At 17.6% G+C, this 25,121-nt stretch overlaps 1 protein-coding gene across 3 annotated transcripts in view; it reads left to right on the top strand.

The window, feature by feature from the left end:
• The window catches only part of LOC122713639 (putative phosphatidate phosphatase), a 141,138-nt gene that overhangs the window by 5,993 nt on the left and 110,024 nt on the right, over positions 1 to 25,121 (top strand). For all 3 annotated transcript variants that reach the window (XM_043934274.1, XM_043934275.1, XM_043934276.1), the window contains exon 2: positions 23,700 to 23,851. In XM_043934274.1, coding sequence (XP_043790209.1) covers positions 23,700 to 23,851 — 152 coding nt within the window. The remainder of the gene's footprint in view (positions 1 to 23,699; positions 23,852 to 25,121) is intronic.

The raw sequence follows: 25,121 nt of genomic DNA, 5'->3' as shown, positions 1-25,121 counted from the left end.
TTCTCATTCACTATTTAATATTAAAATTAAAACAATTTTACATTCTACAAAATAATTTCAATTGAATTTTCTTTGTCTATAGTTATATATTATTAGTTTCATATTCATAAATCAATAAAATAACTTTTAATGACATTGCATTAATGCACTGTGAAAATAATAAAAAATGAAAATAATTATATTTTTAGAAGCTAAGTATCATAATAAAATGGAAATAATGAAAAATAAAAAAAAGAAAGAATAATCAAAATGATCATATTTATATTATACCAATTTTGTAATATTATAGTATGTATTTTTTTTTTCATTTTTATATTCATTATATATTTTATATATTTCCTTTTCCTTTCTTTTTTTATATTCTTATGAAAATCCATTTATCGTGAAAATATTATATCGTTCTTATCAATACTGAATTTTTTTTGATAGAATATTATACATAACTCTGTGATTGAAATATTTGTTGGATATTGTAATAGTACATGTTATAATATATTCAGTTTCGTATATAGGGTGTTATTATGTTATTATATTGGAATATATACTTTGGAAATAGAGGATGTTGATTTAAGGCATGAGTGTCTTTTTAAATTAAAATAATGGGTAAGCATGTAATGTACATATAACGATGGAAATGGATGGAGATATATAATTATATATTAACAAATATTTTTCTTAAATCTTGTATGAAATAAGTTATTAAGACAATAGATTGATAATATAGTATTAAGAAAAATTTGATTAAAAAAATATTGATTATTTAATTAATACAAATATTCATGATTCTAATAAATTCAAAAAAAATATTGATTAGTTAAATGATACAGATATTTATGATTCTAATAAATTCAATAAATGATACATTTTTTTTAATTTTTATAAGAGAACAAAATTTTGTCATAATTATTTCATATAAGTAGGTTTATGTGATTAAAATTTTTACATCTGTTTTTCATTTTTAAATTTTACATATTAAAACAAATTTTTCTTATTCCTTATTTCTTTTAGCAAACGTAAAAAACAAGATTGTCAAAAATAAACGTAATTTTATCTTTTAAATAAATGTCTTTTAAATAAATGTTATTTATAGCGGTATCTTCTATTAGTATATAATGAAATATTAGTATATTATAGAAAATATATCGAATACATTAAATAATTGAAATTATAATAAAATTTATATTATATAAATATAAATATAATAATGTTTAATATTTATTAATATTTATATTTATATGATATTTTTAATATATTATATTTATATTAATATTAATATTTATTTATTATATTTATAAATTTATTATATTATATTATTTATTATATTATATTATTTATTATTATACAGTTACAAAGTACTATTTCTATTGATATTAGTTAGATTGAAATATTAATCTTTTGTTAATATTATAAATATTTTTATATTCAATGATAACTTTTTAAAATAATTTTTTATTTAATTTTTATAATAATTTTTTTCTAAAATAAATAATAACCTATAATAAGTATCAAAATATGTTATCATTTCAAGTAAATTAAAATTTTCATTCTAAAAATTATTACATATTGCGAGAATCTAATTAGTTAGTTTAAAATATGTTATAAACATAAAAAAAATTAGAAATAGAATTAGAAAACATCAATTTACAATAAATGTATTCATCATGTTATGGTGCAATATTTTATATTTTCGTTTTGTTATATTTTTAATTATTTCTTTTTTAAAAAAATTGTATTTCATATTTAAAAAATTAATTAGATGATTATTTTTACTTTACATTTTTAAATCTAGTTTCAAGTTTTTATTAATTTAATATTCATAAAATTTTATTGTTAAAATTTTATTTATAAATATATATCTATTAGAAAAAAATAGATTAAAAATCATTTAAGAGTCATAAGAATAAATCTTGAAAATTTTCTTAAAATGATGTTAAAAATATTTCTCAAACGCATTTGATGTAATTTTTATTATTCAATATTTAACAAGAAACATAAGAAGTAATGCAAATAAAATAATTATACACATGCACATATTCTGTTAGTATTTCAAACATGGAAAATTTTCCTGTTTAATTAAAATTATATTTGTTCTTTTTAAAAACACATGATTCTTATTTTTAGTTCATTATTTTTATTTTTATATATTTATTTCATTAAACTTTTTTTAAGAAATAAAATATTTAAAATAAAAATGCAAAATTAATATAAATTAATATAAAAGATATACAGATAAAGATATACAGATAAAAGATATACATATAAAAGATATACAGATAAAAAAAATTGTATTATATAAATATAATTATTATATATTTAAATATAATATTTAAATATATATGTATACATATATATTTAAATATATATGTATATTTAAATATAATATATAATTTTTCATTATGCGTTCTATTTTATTTTAACAATAAATATCAAATATTCATTAAAAATATTTTTTCCAAATGATTTTTTCTTTTCTCTTTACCTTCTTTTACCTTTTTTATATATTATATATATATTTATTTTTATTATATATTTTTATATACAATTTAAGATGTTCATTTTTGCTTGGGCATATTATATTTTCTTTGAAGCGCATATTAACTGGTGTCACCGAAAGCGGAGTGTGTCTTTCAAGATTTTCTTTAATAACTGAACCCTTTCAAACTTCGTTAAGCGGCACAAACAGGTCTAATTCTCGGCGTGAAGGACATTAATGACAATTTTGTCGGAACCTGTGCGTCACTAGGTTCTCCCTATGGTGAATCAAACTCATTCACCATGAGACGAATGCAAATTAGCTGGTCAAAATCGACTCGATTCAATGACTGAATAGAAGATCAGTGGTGGTCTTGATAGTTTTGTTGATTCGCTTTGTTAGTCAGTATTAAATACTTCCAATGAATATCTCTCTGGAATAATCAACAAAGTGATAATCTTGATAATTTATATATATATATATATATATATATATATATATATATAAGCTCTTTTGTTATCATCTTCTTTCTCTTTTTTTACGATGAAGATGGGAAAGAATGATGAAAGAAACTTTTCTATCACTTAATGAATTTATTATGCTTATAATACAATGGAATTCCATTTATGAATGAAAATTTATATTATCTACGCTGATTTTATATTACCCGATATTATTATTATATTTTTAAAGAAAGAATATTTCGTGGAATTCTTTTATAGGAACTGAATTTCTATTAATTGGATGAAAAATCATAGCTGATAACAAAGATTAGATGGATTCCTATTATATATTTGTTTTAATCTCAAATATAATCGTTTTAATATTATTTTAATTTTTTACTTATTATTTATATTTTATACTTTAATTTTTCTGATTTTCTGATTATATTTGTAAAATAATATAAACTATAATATAAACTATATTGTAAAATAATAATAAAATATAAAATACATTTAACTTTTCTTTAACATTTAATTATACATTTAAATGACAATAAATTCTTTGTATTTGTTTTTTTATTCATTTAAAAATAATTAGTTAATAGTATGATAAAATTATTGAAAAAATTATCACAATATATTTCGTAGCATACAATAATATTGGTATGTGATGTAGTATGATATGTAGATATATTTTAATATCAATTAAATATTTTTATAATATTAATTTATAAATATAAAACTTAATATAAAATTTTTTGTATAAAGGACAAAATTCAAATATAATTGCCTTTTTTCCCCTTAATTTTGATTGAAATTGATTCACAGTGGTCAATATAAAAGAAAGAAAGATAAATGTTTATCCGTCGAATGTATCTGTAATCGATTGATGTCTAATTTTACTACGAAACATCAGGCGTATGTTTATGTGTGAATGAAAGTGATGCTGTACGTTAATAAACTTTTACGTATACCATAGCTGGCTATGTGTATACTTTTTCTTTTTTGTCCATTATTTATGCAACCGCTTGCATAAGTTATTAGCGATGTAAAAATTACATATGTATATAAATGTATACGTGATGAATGTTTTGACATAACAAACTTAAATATTTCCTAAATTACTTGTTTCATAAAAAAAAAAAATAAAAAAATAAAAAAAATAAAAAAATACATTAAGTAAATGTTATATGTGATAAATGTGATAAAGAACATAATTAATGTTAATTTTGCTGTAGTTAAATATTTTTTTCGATTTTCTTGTTTTAAATACATAATTTTTAACATAGTTTTTCTTTTATTTTTTATAATTTATTTTAATTTAATTTTATAAATTATAAAATATTTTATAAATAAAATAATATATTTTTAAAAAGTTATTAATTTAAGAAATATTTTATTTTATATGTTATAAAACTTTTAGATTTTTACGAAAAACGAAAAAAATATAAATTTTAAGGAATTAACTGAAAATGTTTTCTGAAGATTGAAAAAAATCTACATATATTATTATCTAAATTAATAATATATTTTAAATTAATAATAATATATCTTAAATATTATTATTCAAAATTAATCTTAAACTATTAATTTGATTTAAAAAAGAATTATAAAAATATATTATTTTTAAACTTTTTAAATTTTTAAATATATTAAAAGCTTTTTTCAACTACTTTTTTCAAACAAATATATTATTTTATTAGATGACCAATATTAAATCAGTTTTGAACTATATCTAAGATGTATGATTTATTATATGTATATTTTAATTTTATATCTATATATTTGATAAAATTTATATTTTATAAATTTATTATTTATATTTTATATGTTATACAATAAACATTATCGATGATCTTTTCTAAAAAAGAAAAAATTAAAATAAAATTAAAATAAAATTAAGTTTATTAAAAATAAATAAATTTTAAAATTTTGTGGATTATTTATTGATATTATGGCAATGATTTAATATTATTTTGAGATTTAATATTATCTTTAATAATATATTATAAAAAATTAATGAAATGTTCATAGATTAATTTCATTAATTTTGAATGTTAATTTATTAACATCGATAAAATTTAAATAGATTATGAGAAAAAAAATATATTAATATTTTGGACATTTAACGAATCGTTATGCATTTCTTACTATTGCGCAGAATGTCGAGCCTAACTTGTTAATCAAATCGAATCAAATTTAAACTCGTACCACTAACTAAATCGAAGCAATATCTTGCTAGAAAGTTCAATGTAGCTATAAGCATAAAATAAGTAACAAAATTATCTAGCAAACAATGCGAAGTACCATTAATAATGCTTAAATATTTTGAAAAATGCCATATTCTTCAGAATAATCTTGAAATCAGAATTATAATGAAATTATTTTTTTTTCCAATGCAAATGAATTCTTATATGAAATTTGTTGAAATTTATTTTTGAATATGAGCATGTATTAGCACATGCATAAAACAATTAGATTCATGCAGAAAATTTTTTCAAATTAGATTGATATATAAAGAGTTTAGAGATAAGTTTAGACAATGACAAAATAAGTGGACAATTTATAAAAAATTTTATAAAATCGAAGATGACATTAGATAGTTAATAATTATGATATTTAAGTTGTCAATAATATTGACAAGATTTTTATTTTATTTTAAGAAGTAGTTTTTAATATATACTAATAACATATACATACAATGTGTAATAATAATATTTTTTATTTCTCTTAAATTTTTCAAATTATTTTTAATTAAAGCAATCTTATGTATTTATATCGTATAAATATCATAGATATTTTACAATACTAGCTATTATTATATATAATGAGCTATTATTATATATTATTATTATATATAATGATTAATTATGAAGATTATATAATGTTTGTTAAACTTTCGAATTATAATATTACTTAATATTACTTAATATTACTTGTATTTAATAAATATAAAGTTATTTAATAAATATAATTATGATTATGCAATTTAAATTTCATGATTGAAAATCATTCAAATTTACAAGATAAATTTTGATAATTCGAAAATTTCAATTTTTTTAAGACAATTTTTGTGGAAAAAAAATTATCATGCAATTGTTTGTTTCAATTATAATTTGGTTCTCTATATTAAAAACATTTTTTTAAAAGTAATGTTTTTTTTATTGTATATATATTTTTAAATTATAATAGAAATAAAAAAAAATGATTGGAAAGATTTCCTATTTATTAAATTGTGCATTTAAATTGACAAAAATTTTTTATTTAAATAAAATAAATTTTCTATTATTATATTAAAATTTGAAATTTTTTTTGGATAGAAAAAATTATATTTAATACAAAACATTATTGTGTTTATGTGTCTTTATGTTATATTAATAATAACAAAAACAAACATCATTTGATTGTTACATTTTTACATTTTTAATTTTACATCTTTCGTTGAAAATATACAATATACAATATACAATAAAATATATAATAAAAAAATTACAATAAAAAAATAATTAATAAAATATCATTTGAAATGTAAATATCGCCATAAGTTTAATTTTGTTAATGAAACTACATACTTTACTTATTATTTTTCAACATGATAGAAATTTATAAAATTTATAAAATATTATATTATATTATATTATAATAACGAAGATTATTTTTTATTTAAATAAAAAATTATTTATAATATATATTTTATTTTTAATATTTATTTATTTATAAAATATAATTTAATTATCGCATAAAGTGTAGAAAATCATTAAATTCTAATCATTTTTTTCTATATTGAATATAATTTTAATCTTTACGTTATTAATCAAAATTTTCGATGTTATTCAATTTCTGATTTCATTAATTTTTTGGTAATAAAATTCTAAATTGGAAATATAAATCAAAAGGAATATGCCAAATAATGTAGTTGGATTTAAAAAAAAAAACATGATTTTTTAAATGAAAAATAACAAATTTTTAATTTTATTAAAAGTTTATTAAAAATTTTATTAAAAGTATTATTTTAAGTTGAAAAATATTATTTATCTGAAAATTAACATAAGAATTAAAAATATATATGTTAATATATTCATGAAAAATTTTTTAAAAATTGATTCTTGAGGCCAAAACAAAATGTCAATTATTTATTTATTAAATTATAGAAAATTTAAGTTTGCGTTAGATAAAGATAATTTTATTTCCATCATATCATCTCTTATTTTATCTCGTTTCATTTTCTAATAATTTATTTATTTATTTATTTATTTATTTTATATAAATTTTTTTATTTGTTTTCTAAAATTGATCCTCAAAACATGAATTCATGATTATATATACCTATAAGATAGGAAAACATATCTACTTTTTAAGAAGTATTTTCATTCTTCAGAAGAATTAGATCGTAGTCAATAAAAAAGATTATTCGATTAAATTATTTTTCCTCATATCCCCTATAAATCTAAAAAAAAATCGAAATTTTCGTTTCTTAATATTTTAAAAAGTCAATATCCTACAGTTCGTCCTATTTATCAATGATGCGATGAGTTATTGTAACACATTATATAATTGCACTGACGCTTTCTTACCAGTATCATTGCCATAGTAAATCGTGATTTTTATTGGACAGTCATGAAACCAAGACTTTGACGCGAACGAGGCCAATATGCGTTTAAAAGCATATACAATCGCTTCTTCATGCGTATAGGAATATATGTTTACAGTCATCGCGTAACCGGCTCTATAATTCACCCTGAAATCACTTTGCACGCCGTTGAGAACTGTTTTCACTATATTTTTTGTTTCATGAAGTATATACTACATCATTTTGTCGCAGCTACGATGTTTGTTTTCGTCAATCACCTTTCTTCTCTCTTTCCTTTCGTTTTTCTTTTCAATTTCATTCTCTCTTCTCATGTATATGATCACCTAAGGCAGATGATACAAATAGTCAAAAATAAATTTACATGCAAAAGTAGGTGAAATAATTATTATAATATATTATAATATATTGTAATTAGATCTAATTGTAATTAGATTGCGAAAAATTTTACATAAATATTTTTCATATTATACATATATTTTGCATATTTTACGTAAACATAAAAATATGTTATACATTGTTTTTTTTTTTAATTTTATTTGCATGATAATTGAATATTGTCAATAAATTATATTGTATATTGAATATAACTTCTACATAAAACATAAAACATAAAAATTGAAAAAATTTTTGGTTTATACAAAAATTAATGGTTTATACAAAAGACAGATAGAAATAATTAGANACGAGAAAGGAAAATTGCAAGATATAGAGATATATATATATATATATATATATATATATATATATATATATATATATATATGGCATGACGTTTTATAATGTAAAATGATTCTTTTTGACCTAATTTTTTCAGGTAAACAATATTAATTTAATATAAAGCTATAAGTAAATTTAATAATAAAATAATATTTTATTATATAATTTGACACATATTTTGAATAATACCGTATACTTTCTATATTAATTAAATATTTGAATTAAATATTTAATTGCATAAAATCTACGGTTTAATTATAATGAATATATTATATTCGAAATAAATCTTTTACTGTTGTATTATATTTGTATTATATTTCTATAGAACTCAAAAAAATTTAAATTTTATAGAATTTTTTTGAACGTTTTATTTATTTATTTATTATTTATTACTTATTTATTTATCTGTTAATATAAAATATTTTCTTTTACTGTTTTATTTTAGTTACACATATTCTTGAATATATATCATAATGTTGAGAATTGAAATTAATGGAAATTTGTTACTTTATTCAAAAAAAAAAAAAATATAACACAAATTTCAAAAGAAATATATAATTAATCATAAATGCTTTTATATATTTATTTTATAAAAAAATTTTCTAATTTGAAAATTCTGATTCTAAATAATAATGAAAGTTTGTATCTGTATAAAATATAATAGATTAGATTAAGTTATTTTACAAAAAATTCATCTAATCTGAAAATTCTGAATTTAACGAAAGTTTGTATTTATATAAAATATAATAACTTAAATTAAGTTATTTTTGTCGAAGATTTATTTATATGGAAAATTTATTTGTCGAAGTGAAATTAATATTTAAAATTTCAACAAATTTTTCATTTTTTATTTTTCATTTTTCAAATACAATTTTTCATAAGAATTTTTTTTACTACAAGATTATAGAGCATTAAATTCATTTTTTGAAATTTGAAATTTTGATCTCATATCATTACAAAATTATACTTAAAAAAAATTATATTTAAAATTTTGATCATTCATTTTAAAATGATATTATGACAAAAAATAAAAAAATTGTTTTATAGTTTCATATATAACTCATATTCATTCTACTTTGCATATTCATAAAATTTCATTAAAGATATATAATTTTTCATTTTATTAAAAAATAAAGAAAATTGTTCAAATATTTTAAAATTATTTATTTGATAAGTTTTCAAATTCAATATTTTCAAAAACAAAAATTTAAACAAAAAAATATTTTTTCTTTTCGATTTATTTTGCATGCAAAATTACTTTCTGTCTCTACACATTTGTATGCACATTTATTTTCCTATCGTGTCTCTTAGAGTCATGGATAAACGTATCGACTGAAAAGACAGAAAGATGAGTGTTGCCATGAGTGCACGAATGCAGAAAGTATTAAGGAATGGCATATCTGCGAACCGTGAAAAATCGAGGCGAAAAGGATACAATTCGCGAAAAGAAGCAATGCGATACTATGTGAATCTCATTGCTTCGGACTATTATCACGGTATAGTTTATAAGAATGCCTTTCCTCTAAAAACATCGATTAAGTACTGCAACTCTTTGCAGTGTCTTTGCAATGTTTTAATCTTTTGCGTGTCCATAGATATATTATAAAAAGAAATATAATAAATCAAAATTATAGAATTATTTTTTTAATAATGAAAAAAATTATTTCTATTTCTTTAAATTTATTTTGAATTAAAGATAGTTTCATTTTTAAGAGATATTTCTTAATTCTTATTTTCATTATATTATTAATTAGTCTTAATATTTTTATTAGTCTTTCAAAATATATATATAAAATGCTCACAATACTGTAAATCATTGAAGAGAAATTAAAAAAATTTAATAAAAATAATTATTTTTAAGTGATTTGCACATTTTAAAAAAAAATTTATTATTAAAAAGTTAGATTTTAATTTAAATATTAATTCATGTAAAAGTCAATTCTCATTTGAAATTAAGAGATCATAGAAATCATATTAGAAATCATGTATAATAAATGAGAATTTTTCTCTTATAATTTGTAATCTAAAATTTTTTCACAGATTTAATAAATGCTTTTTTTTACAGAAATTTTGAATTATTTAGTTTATTTTTTATTCTATTGCAAATTTTTTATATTCAAGATATTTTGCATAATGGTTAAACATTTTTTTGTGAATTTAAGATTAAGTCCTCCTGGATTCTTTTAAGAATTTGTAAATTCAATTTTAAATATATTGTACATTATACAAACATAGAAATATGAAATATGAAGTAGAAGTACAATATTTGTAAATTGTAAAATTAATTTTAGCATTAATCTATTTATAATTTCATTAATCCTTATTTAAATTTTGAATTGTTTATTTATTAATTGTTTCTAATGCATCATTATTTACTAAATATACAGTGATAGAAAAGATATATGCATTGCATTATAATTATTATAATATCTACATATTAATTAATTATATAAATATATAAATATATAAATATATAAATATATTATATATTATATAAATATATAAATATACATAATTTTTATATCATTTAGTAATGCTAAATTTCACACTGCAACTATAAAAATTTTATCAATGTGAAAATGAAATAAAAATAGAAAATATCCCTATGCAAGCTAATGATATAAAAAATTCGTATATTTTTCATATCCTCCTGTAGTCATGTATATTTTATTCTGAGTGCACCTGTTTAAAAGTGGCTGTAGAAGATGATAGATTTTGTTTAATGTATTCGAACATGGAAGATTTATTTAAGTGTGAAAGCGTGAATTTAAACTCACAAGATGATTTAATGATGTGGGCGTTGAAATTGATAAGGCGAAGAAATAATTGAGAAACGTAATCTAATGTTGGAAAAGAGTAATGTTGATAAAAAAGAAAGGTTTCGTGCCAAAGAATATTTCATTATTTATTGTGGTTTGAAAGTGCTTCCTCTAATAATTTTAATATATTTTTATATTTAAATTTGAAATTATAAAAATATAAATATATAAATATATAATATAATTAATATTTTGTTCTATTAAAAGTTTTATGCGTTATTTAGTTTTTAATGATAATGTAAGAAGGATATTTTTAAATAATAATTTTATAAGTAAAGAAAATAACGTATTAAAATCAAATATTATAAATAATACATATATATTATTTTTAAGTAACTACAAAAGATAAAATAGAATTGTAGAAATCTTATTTATTATTTATAATTTTCTACAATTTTTTAAAATTTGTATTCAATGAAATGGCAATATTTTTCGAATTCTTATAATTTAATTACTATAAATTTACTTAAAAATACTTAAAAATACTTATAAATTTAATTTATTTTATTATTATTTGCATACTTATAAACGGATTTTCGAAACTCAATGATGCTCATTGTTATAAAATTATTTCTTAATATTACTATAATAAATTAAATTCTTAATTATCATCTATTTTCATATTTTTACGAGTAGTATTCGAAATACGAATGAAATTTTGATATTGGAATCGAAAAAAGATGCAAGGACTTGAATTTATAAATATCTAAATATTTTTAACGTTTACTTTTAATTTTTAATAAAAATTTAAAAGAATGTTAAAAGAAACTTCCTATATATTCTATTATTAATTTATTATATTCCATTATAATATCCTATATATTCCATTTTTAAATTTATGTATATATATAATCTATATATATATAAATTATACTATAAAATTATACTATAAAATTACTATAAAATTTTAAACATTGTTAATTGCTAATAAAATGATAAATGTAGATAAAAATGATAAATGTAATAATTTATAATAATTTTACTGGTGAATATAAGGATGAGGATAAGGAAACATACGTAGAATATCTTTTTGTGGTTTAAATCGCGGTTTTCTTTTTTTAAAATCCGATACTATATTTATAGGAATATTATATATTAAAAATTATCACGTTTCATCATAATATCTATGATTTATTTAAAATATATAAGTATTATATGTTTTTGAATGAATTTTATAATATTAATATTACTAATAAATATAAAATATTTTAAGTGCTATTAGTAAAAAACAAATAATAAAGAAAAAACTAAGTAATAATATTGTTCGAAATAATAAATTACTTGAAAATATGTAAATTAATTGAAATATGTACATCGTTTATTCTTTTAATAAAATTTATAAATAATTTATTTTTATTTTTTTAATTTATTTTAATTATTAATAATTTATTTATTTCTAAATTTTTTTGTTCTATTTCATTTAAAAAAAAAGAATATTATTAGAATAAAATAATATAAAAAAATGTAAAATAGATATTTATAAATAATTATTATAATATATATAAAAACATAAAAAAATATGTAATATTGTATTTAGTGTTTTCATAATTTTTTTATGAAATATGTATTATATGTATTAAATTATATTATAATATTATATTTATATAATATTATAATATAAATAATATTATATATATATATCTATATTATATAAAAATATAATAAATTTCTAATATCTATATATAATGAATAATATATATAAAAATAATATATCAATATATTTATATATTCTTTATAGATATATAATAATATGTAATACACATATATTTAATAAATAGCTTTGAAATAATAATTTAAATATATTAAATAATTTTAATTTAAATATATCAAATAATTTTAATTCAAGTTTTATTTGTTTTCATATAAAGTTTTCCATTTTTAAAAATCAGTTGTGTTGTAATATGTTTGTAATATCTAGAATATTTAAAATAATATTCAAGTATATTAATAATAATTAATATATAAATTTATTATTATTATTTTGAATTAATATTTATATATTTTTTCAAAATATTTGGAAAGATATTTATATGTATATGTATATTAATTAAAATACATATATATATTAATTAAAATTTCTCATGTGTCATTACATTATTATTATTTTTAAAAATAAATTTAATTAATGATTCATTATTGTTTTATATGTTTCCAAACGAATACAAATTGTCTTAATTACTTCGAATATAACTTCAAGCATTTAATAAAAATATAGTAGTTGATAAAAATATAGTAGTCAAATAAGAAACAATACGTGCAATAATGAAGTGCAATAAAAAAGTGCATGAATACGATTAATTGCTTTCCATTTTGTTTTTGAAAGTCATTAGAAAGTCTCTATTGTTACATACAAACGAATCATAGTTCTTTTACTATAAGATGACATTTCTGTGGTTTTTATAGTAATCTGCGGGCTTTCAGATTTTCTTTTCACTGTTCACAGCTTTATGATGCAATAAAATATATGAAAGCTATTATCTTGAAAGGTAGCGAAATCACGTTTGAAATATTATAGGTATAGTAAACCAAGTTCTGCTATGTTTTGTTATTTACTTATACGAAATATAAGTAAATAAACATAGGAAATTTTCATACCTATATTTAAAGTTAATCTAAAATTTTTAATTTTCAATATCCTACATGTATTTTGATCAAAACCAAAATGAACTGCGATATATATAAATGCTTAAAAACATTTTAAACACAAATTCAATAGAAAAAACTACATATTAAGATTTGTAATTGATAATAATAAAAATATGAAATAAAATTTTTTTACTTGAATTTATTTTTAAAAAATGTTTTCATATGTTTCAAATGTGTTCAACTGTTTTCATATTAATACACATCTACACATATAATATACCATATTATAATATAACGGAATAAATGATATCAATATAATTGTTCTATTTTTTATTACACTTATCATTCTATATTTCTAATTAGATATAAAAATCTTCTATTTTTAATAATTAATAATTTTTTCGTTTTATTCATACTTTTAATATTAAAAATAGTAGAATCATTTATTTGTTTATAATTTTTTTTATATAATTTGTTTTTTTTATGTGCATATTTTCATATTCTTAAATTATATAAAATTTTGCAGTATATATAATTTTAAATAGATAATGAAAATATTTCATTTCAAATAACTCTTAAATGTTAATCTTTGTAGAACAAATTGTAAATTGTTTTAACATGATAACATGCAGAAAATCATTTATTGATAATTTTATGAGAATAATAAACTATAATATATATTATAATTATTATACTCATAGAAATAAAATATTGTTAAACATAACATTAAATTGTAAAAAGTATTGTATAACGTAAAACAATAGTTAAATTGATTAAAAATTCAATTTCTTTCCTCATTTTAACATTCTTTTATAATTTTTATAATATATTGCGCAAACAATAATATAAATAAAGAATTACTATTAATAAAAAATTTAATTACATTGATTTATTACATCTTTTATTAATTTTATTATTAATTTAATTACATAATTTATAAATAATAAATCTATTTAGTTTTGACAAAAAATATCATAATTATCTGCTTTATAAATTAACTAATTTTTTTTATAATATTTTTACTATTTCAATTACTAAATACCTGTATTAAAAATTTTATTTTGATATCACAATTAATATAATATAATATATATATTCTATATATATTTCTATTATATTCTATATATATATATATATATATAATTTATTTGATATTATAATTTTTATGTATAAATAATTTTATTTAATTTTAAAAATAATAATAAATACAATATAATAGAATATATAATTTTATGTATAATAATATTTATTAAGATAGTTACAAAATTATAAAAAATATAATAAAAATAATATATATATATATATATGTGGATGTAATTTGATTTTATATTTTTATTATTTTTTGATATTATTTTTCTATATGTAAAATTTTATATTTTTATTTTATTTTATGTTATTCCCAAATTTAATGTAGTGATACTATATTTAAAAAGATACCAAAAAAAAATACAAAATTAATTTTTTGATTATCTCAGAAGAACGCGAAAAATATTAATACATTATTAATGCTATCAATAAGCATAGGTGAATAGCAGTTCGAAGCAACGGTATTTTTAAATGAGCTTGTTAGTCATCTATATAGTGTATAGAAATTCCTGACGATGATCACCTGCGCTTTTAAATGGATGTCAAGGAGGATCTAAATCTGTTTTGCTTAGACTGTACGCAATATATACATATACACATAGCATTCTGTTTGTAATCACGAATAAGATGCACGTATTGTGTTCATTATCAATCCTTGCATAACACGCATTCACCAAGTGCATTCGAACCATGAGTATTACACCCAAGAAGATTACCGACACGGATACTGTTACTGCAAATTGTTTTCGTATTCGTATCAGTTACGTTTATTGGCAACGAGAAACGCAAGAAACATACTGAGGTTCGCGAATACTCATAACTCTTATTTCACATGATATTAAATAAAATAACAAAACGTACGAACAGTTTACAATTGTTCACTTTATATATTTATAGTTGGATATAGAAGTATTCTATTTTCTTTGTTTATTTTTTCTAGATTCTGTAATACTCTTTTAAGTATTATAAATTTAACAAACATTAGAAATAACAATAGAAATTTAGGAACTTGTTTGAAAATTATGAATAAAAATTTTCTTATACGGAATATATTTTTAATAAATTTTTAAAATTTATATATAGATTTAATATTTTAGAAATAAAAGATAAATGAAAATTAAGAATATTTCAAATATTATCGATAATAATGTTTGATATGATAATTTTCTCTTCAAAAATTTTTTTTTAGTAGTAAGCATGGAACATGATGATAATATATTATTAACAATTCCTTTAATAAATCTTAATTTATTTTTATAATATGATTTATTATTTTTGTCACAATATTATTTTATACTTAGAATCGAAAGTTTAATGATTATTTTTACAATTAAAATCTTTTTATTATTTTTTTCGCTTATAATCTTCATTAATTGTTAGTTTATGTATTTTTCTTTTTTTATTGAAATATGAATATCTATTTTGAAATATCTATTTTCTGTTTAATGTTTTGAATTTTATATTGAAAATTATAGAATAATTATAAAATAATTATAGATTAATTATATTAATTATATTATTATATTAATTATATTAATTATTGAATTTTAGTAATAGAACTTTTATTTGTTTTTCTTATTTTATAAATAGAGTTTTAAAATTTTATTTTAATTATATTTTATAATTTATAATTTATAATTTATATTTTAATTTCATAATTTTGAATTCTTATTTTCATATTATAAAATTAAAAAATTTCTAAGAATGCATTTACTTGAATCAATAGTTCTTTAATGACTATTTTCTTATTAGTTATTTTTTTTATCTTTATCTCTCTAAAATTAAATTCTTTAAACTCTATTTATCATTTTTTTTTATCATTTTGTATTTTCTTGTTCTCACTATTTTTTTACTTTTTTTTTCTTGAGTTGAGTCAATATTTTTATATTTTTGCCAATATATTTTACTAATTTTACATACCAACCTCTCTTTGTTTAATCAACAAAACTATCCAATATATCTAAATAATTTATGGTTGACTTTGTCTATTGTATCATTCATATTTATTTGCGCTCTTTTTGAAATATATTTTTGAGGGACATTACACATTTAACAAATATATATCTACAAAATTTGTGTTTTTATTAATTCAATAATCCTTGAAGAATTTCGTAAAAAATTGATTCATACATATATATATTGTTAGTAAATAATTTTCTATAATTGAATGCTGATATCTTGTAACATTTCTATTTTCATCTGCATTGAAATATTTGATAATATTGATATTGATAATATCAAATTAATTTTTGTAAGCACTCTTTGCCTTCATTTTATGAGTGTTTCCACTTTGTGTTTCTTTATTATTTCAATAAATAAAACTGTTACACTATCGTATTTTTAATTCCTCTTTTTTTTTCACCACTTTTTTCACTGACTTCGTTTTTTACTATATGAAATTCAAAGAATGGTATTGTTTGTTTTCGCATGAATATTTGCTTTTTTATGGTAGTTTTTATTTGAAAGAAAATTTTATTGATTACAATAAAAAGATTATATATATTAATATGATTGGTTTCATCTTAGAAAAGAAAATATATTAACACTATATTACGTCAAATTAAAATATCTATTCATTTTTCAGCATCAATAGCTTAATATTTTTTTATAAAAAATATTGAAGCAATCGATTAACATAATAAAATATTTATATATATAATATTTTAAATATATATATCTAATAAAAAAGTGTAAAGAATATATAGTTCTATTAATAAAAATTAAAGTATCTCTTTTTTTTTAATAAATAAATATATATTACGAATTTTAATTTTCAAAATTTATTGATAATTAAAAAATAATTAATTTAATTTAAATTAATTAAAAATTAATAATTAATTTTTTTTATCAAATGTTATCAAATTAATTAATTTTTTAAATAGATTATTTGAAGTAATTTAAAAATCTTTGATATCATTACGCAATACATTTTGCATAATTATTATAATATAAAATATGTAATTTATTTATTTGTTATATATTATTATATTTTAATAATGCGATTATCATTATAATTATATTATATTTTATTTTAAATAATATTATTATATTTATAATTATAATTATAAATTATTATATTATATTTATTATATTTAAATTATTAATTATATTTATAATTATAAATATTCATAAAAGCTATTTAATATTAATAAATTACATTTATTTAAGAATTATTAAAAAGCAATTCAGTTCAGTTGAATTTAATTTGAAAACATTTGATTCGCCTTTTATAGATAATTGAATGGAAGTTGTTATCCGCTTCTGAAGCGTTGAAACTATCTATATCAATGATTTCAATTTTTCACGAACGTCGGAACAAACAAGTTTATATGCGTAATGAGAGAATTATCCAGTTTTTGCTTATAGCATAGAGTGTTAATTAAAATTCTAAATAGTATAATTTTAACGGAAACAGGATGTTACAACATCACATATAATTATTTAGAAAAACATATAACCTAATTACGCGAATGACAGAAAACGTGTGATAATATGTTCTAATTATCGTTAACATTCTTCGAATAGTTGATTTCATTTAAATGTTTCATGATCCTTGCTATAATTCTAATTAGTAAGTATTAATAAGTATTATATTAAAATTTAGTAAGAATTTAGAATTACTAAATTTCAGTCAAAATAGAAATAAATGTAATAAATATTTAATACAATTTTTATTTTTAAATAAATGTTAAAAATATAATTTATAATTGTCAATTCCAATTCATTTAAATACGAATTATTTTTATGAATAATGCTTTTCGTAGTTTAATATATAACTTTTTCATAATAAATAATAATAAATAATATAACCGAATTGAAGAATTTTATATCTGAAAATAAATCGAAAATATAAAATTTTGATTAATAAATAAATAAATTTTAATAAATAACGTTTAAATTTACTTACTTCGCATTTTATGAGTTTTCTAATTTAAAATCAATGTTTTTTGCTTAATTATTTCAATTATTTCAAAATAGCAACAAATATAATTTGACGTAAGGAATATATTAACTCATTAGTAAGTCCAAATGTATTCTACATTTAATTTATTTATAATCAATGAATCATTATTATAAGTTTTTCATAAATTAGTTATATAAAATACTGGATATAAGTAATGGATAATACAATGGATAATATTATAAATTAATTATTTTATGAATTTTACGAATTGAATATGTTATAAAAGTTATATATGTATCTATAATAATATAAAGAATTTTTAAATTTAACTTTTTTAAAAATAAAAAGATATATTAAGCAAACTTTTTTCATATCTTTTATTTTATTTGAATACAAAACTATTGTATTACTTTATTATAATATTGTTTACTATATATTATTATATTATTATCATTTATATTATTATTATTATATTATTATCAGAATATTTTGTAATTTTATATTATTACAATTTAATTTTATATTTTTTCACATATTAATCAATATATTACATATTACATATTATACTTTAATTTTACATATTATACTTTATTTTTATTTAATATTATTTTAAACTATTATATTATATATTTATTATCTAAAAATATTTTTAAAATTGTAAAATAAATTAATTTTTTAATTCTTTTTTAATTCTAAATACTTCTTCTTTATTTCTAAATATTTTGTTTTGATTTATAAAATTTGTGCAGATATAAAATATCAATTTTTATATCTATCTAATTAATATGTATGTATATATAATCTAACCAATAAAAAAATTACAATTGCAAAGAAATTTAAAATATACATATTTATATATTTATATTAATCTATTAATTTAGTTAAAAAAAATTGTTGAAATATTACAGTATTTTAAATATTAATGAATGCAAATTAATTTATATCAAACTTTGCAATATAAATCATAAAATATTTTTAATGCAAATTTGATAATATGATAAATCCATTAGCGATTTTTGCATAAATGAATAATTAAATTTAAAATATTAAATTTAAATTATAAATAAATACAGCAAGTCAATAAAATTTATATACAGACATAAATATATTAAATAATTCGAATTTTACGAATTGAATTAATAAATTATTGTTGTTTATTTTTTTTAAGATGTTTTATTATAAATATTAAAATTAATTACATATGTATATGTAATTATTATTTATTTATACATATTTATACATATATTAAATATATTTTTATTTTATAATATTGTAATTTTATATATTGCAATTTTATATAATGCAGTAAATTCAATTATTTAATTTTTTCTCGCGGCCTAAAAGATTTCAAGAAAGGAGAAAGTTTTTACGGCCATTTTGAAGAAAGTTTCGAAATAAATATTATGCGATTTCACTATTCAGTATACAAACTATGTACATTATATTTCAGATAATTTATTAATTTAATAACCTTTATATATATATATAGTATATATATAGTATATATATAGTATATATAGTATATATATATATATATATATATATAGTTTAGTTTGTCAAAATTATTTCTTTACAATTTTGTAGAAGTTATTATTATATTTTTTTTATGTAATAAAATTTTTTTCTAAATAAATTTTGAATAATAGAATTTATTGAAGAATATATATATTAAAATTAAAAACGGAAAAAAAATAAAATGATGAAAAAAAGATGTTAAAAAATAAAAAAAATATATATATATTAAAGTTAAAAACGAAAAAAAAAATAAAATAAAATGATGAAAAAAAAATGTTAAAAAATGAAAAATATTAAAACTCTTCCAAATTAATTATTTGCCAAAATTTAATCTTATTTTTCGATGAATTGATAAAACCGTCCAATTTCTTGGAAAGTCAATGCGAATATATTCTAATAAGTTCAAATATAACGTATCCTATATTTCAAATATTTCAAATATTATTCTCCCTGTGATCTGCAATAAATTCAAGAAACAATTACGGACGAATGATCATGAAACTTTAACCAGTTCGTAAAATATATGCAACAACGCTTGACTTGGACGTAGTCTGTTACATAAATAATGATTACGTGTGATACTGCGCGAGTCGTTGCTGTTGTTACAACCTGTTCACGGTATTGCCTCGTTTTACTTGAAAGCAAGCCTGACAATTATCTTAATAGCTGACTCGGTTGAGCGATTTCCAGGTAGCGAAGGCGATGTTTCCGACGATTTTCATCGAGTAAACAGCGGAAAGAATAACCGCTCCAGGCATGCTATATTTTCTGCGCTAATTTATTCTTGATTTTTTCTTTTTTTTTTTCTCTATTGCCATTTTATGTTAGTCACACCAGATAGCGTGCACATGAACTCTTGGTAGCTTATCGACCAAAATTCAAAAATTATTGCTAGAAGCTGTACGATTGATCACAAGAAACTGTGATCAATTTTCAAATTATCTTAGTCTTGGCTAATCCTCATAGAATTGTTTTGAAAGAAAAAAAAAGAAAATCGATGTAACCTGTAATCTTGTGCGATATCTGTCTACATAGCTGAGAAAAGATGCAATCGATGCAATTTAATAGCAATCAGGCAAATTATGAAAATGATAGTGCCTTAGGTTAGCTTATTCCTATACTATGATTAGTTATGTAATTGGAGTTGATAAAGTTATATTTATATACATTCACTAAAAATCTTACTATAAAAACTTATATAATATATAATGATCAAATTTAGTATTTTTAAATTGAAATGTTTGAGAAAAAAATGTTTGAGATAATTTTGATTAGGTATTTCATTAGGTATTTAAAAATTTTTTTAATAAACACAATTTTTTTAATATCATAATTATATGAAAATATAGTATAGTAAAGAAATTTATAAAATATTAAAATTTTTTTAGTGTATTTGTGTAAATAGATGTAATGAAATCTCTAAAACAATAAAAATTAAGATATTATGTGAATAAATTTATATACTTACGAAAAAAAAATTAAACAAATATCAAAAAATAAAAATTTCGATGTTATATAATTGCAATTTTATATATTTTAGTTGTATAGTTGTTAGTAGTATAGTAATAGTAAAATGTAGTATAGTAAAATGTTAGTGTTTAGTTGTATAGTAATACAAAAAAAATAATAAAAAAAATAGAATAATATATAATATACAATGAATAGATTGAATATAAAATAATTAATTATTGAAACAAAAATAAAAAATATAATTAATTCAGTATTCATTATTATTAAGGAAAATATAAGTAATTATTTTGTTATTCCATAAATATTTAAAATCGTATTATTATTATATTATAATTCATTATGATAATGAATTATAAGTTTTAATGTAATTTCGAGTTAAAATACAACATAATAAAATTGTTCAAATAATGTATCAAAAAATATCAAAAAAATAAAAATATAATTATATTAATATTTTGATACTTTTCGTGATTCATACTTTGACTAATTCAATAACATACTTTCAATTAATATTATGCCGTTTATCATGATATTTGTTTTTTATTTAGAAAGGAAATAAAGTATGTGTCAACGTGATAATTGCTATATAATAAACATATGTATACTTTGAATTACAATACCAGCATACGAGCGACAAATTTAGTTACTATTACACGGATTGTCATCGTAATATGATGATGTCTCGTTTGTGTCAAGGACGATATATCGTCATTCACAACGAGCATCATAAATCTCTTTTCTCTTTATACACGTATGATGATACATTTGAATAGATAAGTTTATCAAGTTTTTTAGAAAGACATTAATTTGACTAATTTATTAATTCAATATAAAATTTATTTAATATAATAATAATTATATATTGCTATAAAATAAAATTAAAAATAACAATCTTAATAATAATAATAATAAATTAATTTTATTGTTTTCTAATAAAATATTTCAAATAATTTATTAATCTTATTTTAATAATTTGGATTTTAAGTTTATATATGCTATATTTTCATAATTTCAAAATTTAATGGAATTTTATATAAAAATAATAACTTATTTATCAAATTCATGATCCTCAAAAACATTTAAATATTTTATTATTAAATATTTTATCATATATTTAATCATATATTTATCATTTTATCATTTTCATTATATACAATAAAACTTAAAACTTTATTTAGAATAAAACTTCATAATATTAATAATAATGTTATTAACGTAATTTTATTGTAATTAAATCTAATATTATGATTTTGAATTTTTTTATTATATCATATTGTTAAATAGATTTATTTTAATCGTTAATTTTTACTTGTCGAGATTTAAGATTCGAGTTCAAGATCTCTAATCTAATCTAATTTAAGTTCAAATGTAAACGCAATGCTTAATTTTATTACTTAATTCAGTATATAGTGTAGATAGAATCTCTTCTAGATAGATTTACATTCAGACATATATATATCATTATTATATCATGATATATCATATAATACATGTAATACAATGTAAGTATGTATTTATATATATATATATATATATATATATATATATATATATATTTATATACAATTTATTTAATATAAATAACACTATCTTATATTATATCGTACATATTCCAAAAATTTTCCTTACAAAAAAAAATTCTGCGTTTACATATGATTATTTTGAACGGGTATCACTTCTTTACACTATAACATTGTAAACATAACTAAAACTTCTACGCGTTCTTCGGTCTACAATTTTATATAGTTTTGCGTAGATTTATACAATCCCATGACGCTTAATGTTATATAACACATTTTTGTTTTAAATTCAAAATTTAATATAGATTAATAAATAAATAAAAAAGTAAAATTAAAAATTGTATGCATCTTGAAAATATAAAAGGAAAATGATGCTGTTGAATTTTGCTATTGAATTTAATTTCTAAGTTTTATAAGGAATAGATGTACATGATATATCTGTATATATAAGAAATATACATATAGATATTTATATAATATGTTATATATAATAGTGTATATAGTAGTATTATACTTTTGAGAAAGAAGAGAAACAAGTGACAAGTAAAAATTAATTATTTGTTTTATGATTCCAGTGAGCATGACAGTGCTGATGTTCTACCTATTCGGTAAACCATACAAACGTGGATTCTTTTGCAATGACGAGTCGTTATATCACCCGTTCCACGACTCGACTGTAACTAGTGCGATGCTCTACGTTATTGGTCTTTTACTTCCTATATGCACGGTGAGTCATCTGCTACAATTTCCAAAAAAAGCATCAAACGATATATATTTTGCCGACGCTATAATTATTTTTCGCGTTTTACGTTTTGGACGATGTGTTCATTAAATAAGCGAGAAATACCGAGCATATAAGAGATGTTGAAAAGATAAATTTATGGGTTGAAAATAATTGATATTTAATGAGTGAGTAATATTAAAAATAATCCAATTTTAAACTGAATTTAATTAAAAATAATTAAATATTATTTTTATTATAATTTTTAATCTATTTTTTAAATTGAATATCAAATTTATTTTTTCAATATACATATATATGTTTTTTTCATATTTATGTACAAGGTAATTTGATATTTTGTAATGAAATAATGATTTTTTTTGCAAGACTTTTTCATAATATTAATTTGTTAGTTCGTTTTTTTTATTAATTTGTTTTTTATCTTATCGACAATATAAGAAAAAATTTTTTCAATAAATTTTTTTTAGAACATTAAATTCTTAAGTTCATTGATAAGTTTATTATCTATTTTTTTCAGATAATAAAAGTTATATTTAAAAAATTGGGCAAACAAATATTTAACATTAATAATATAATTTAAAATATTTTAAGATAATTAAATTGTAAATTTTCAAAATTTTTATTAAAAAGGAAAAATAATTAATACTTTGATGATTGATCTAAATCAAAATTAATTTTGATATATATATAATATTTGCAATGAAAACTTATTCTTTTTAAATTTTATTTTAAATATATTAATATTCTTTTTAAATTTTATTTTAAATAAATTTTAAACAAATATTTATTTACAATAAAATATTATTGAAATTTATATTTTGTTAATAATAATCTTTTATAAATTTTTAAATTATAATTTTTATATAATTTTTTTATTACTTTTCATTATTTTTTTTTATTTTTCTTCAATAAAATAAATTTCAAATATGATTTCATTTATGTATCAAAGAAACGGTCTATAAAAAAATACAACATATATGACCTCATTTTTATCTTCTATTTATTTATATGTTTTTATAATATATATATATATATATATATATATATGCTATATGAATGATAAAAAAATATTCAATTTTAATGTTTTAATTAATGCTATCGATAGTTTTGAAAAAGTATTTATTGCAGACAAATTTAAAGAGTTAGAAAAATATAGACAAATAAAATATATTTTTGTTTCTTTATAGTTACAATAAATTTTTATCTTGTTAAAGTAAAGGCTTTATATTTGATTTTTGAAATTGATTTTTTATTC

The sequence above is a fragment of the Apis laboriosa genome, unplaced genomic scaffold (genome assembly GCF_014066325.1).
Source record: "Apis laboriosa isolate Shangri-la unplaced genomic scaffold, ASM1406632v1 scaffold25_cov139, whole genome shotgun sequence".
Taxonomy (NCBI): domain Eukaryota; kingdom Metazoa; phylum Arthropoda; class Insecta; order Hymenoptera; family Apidae; genus Apis; species Apis laboriosa.
This window is presented reverse-complemented; position numbering and strand designations above follow the sequence as displayed.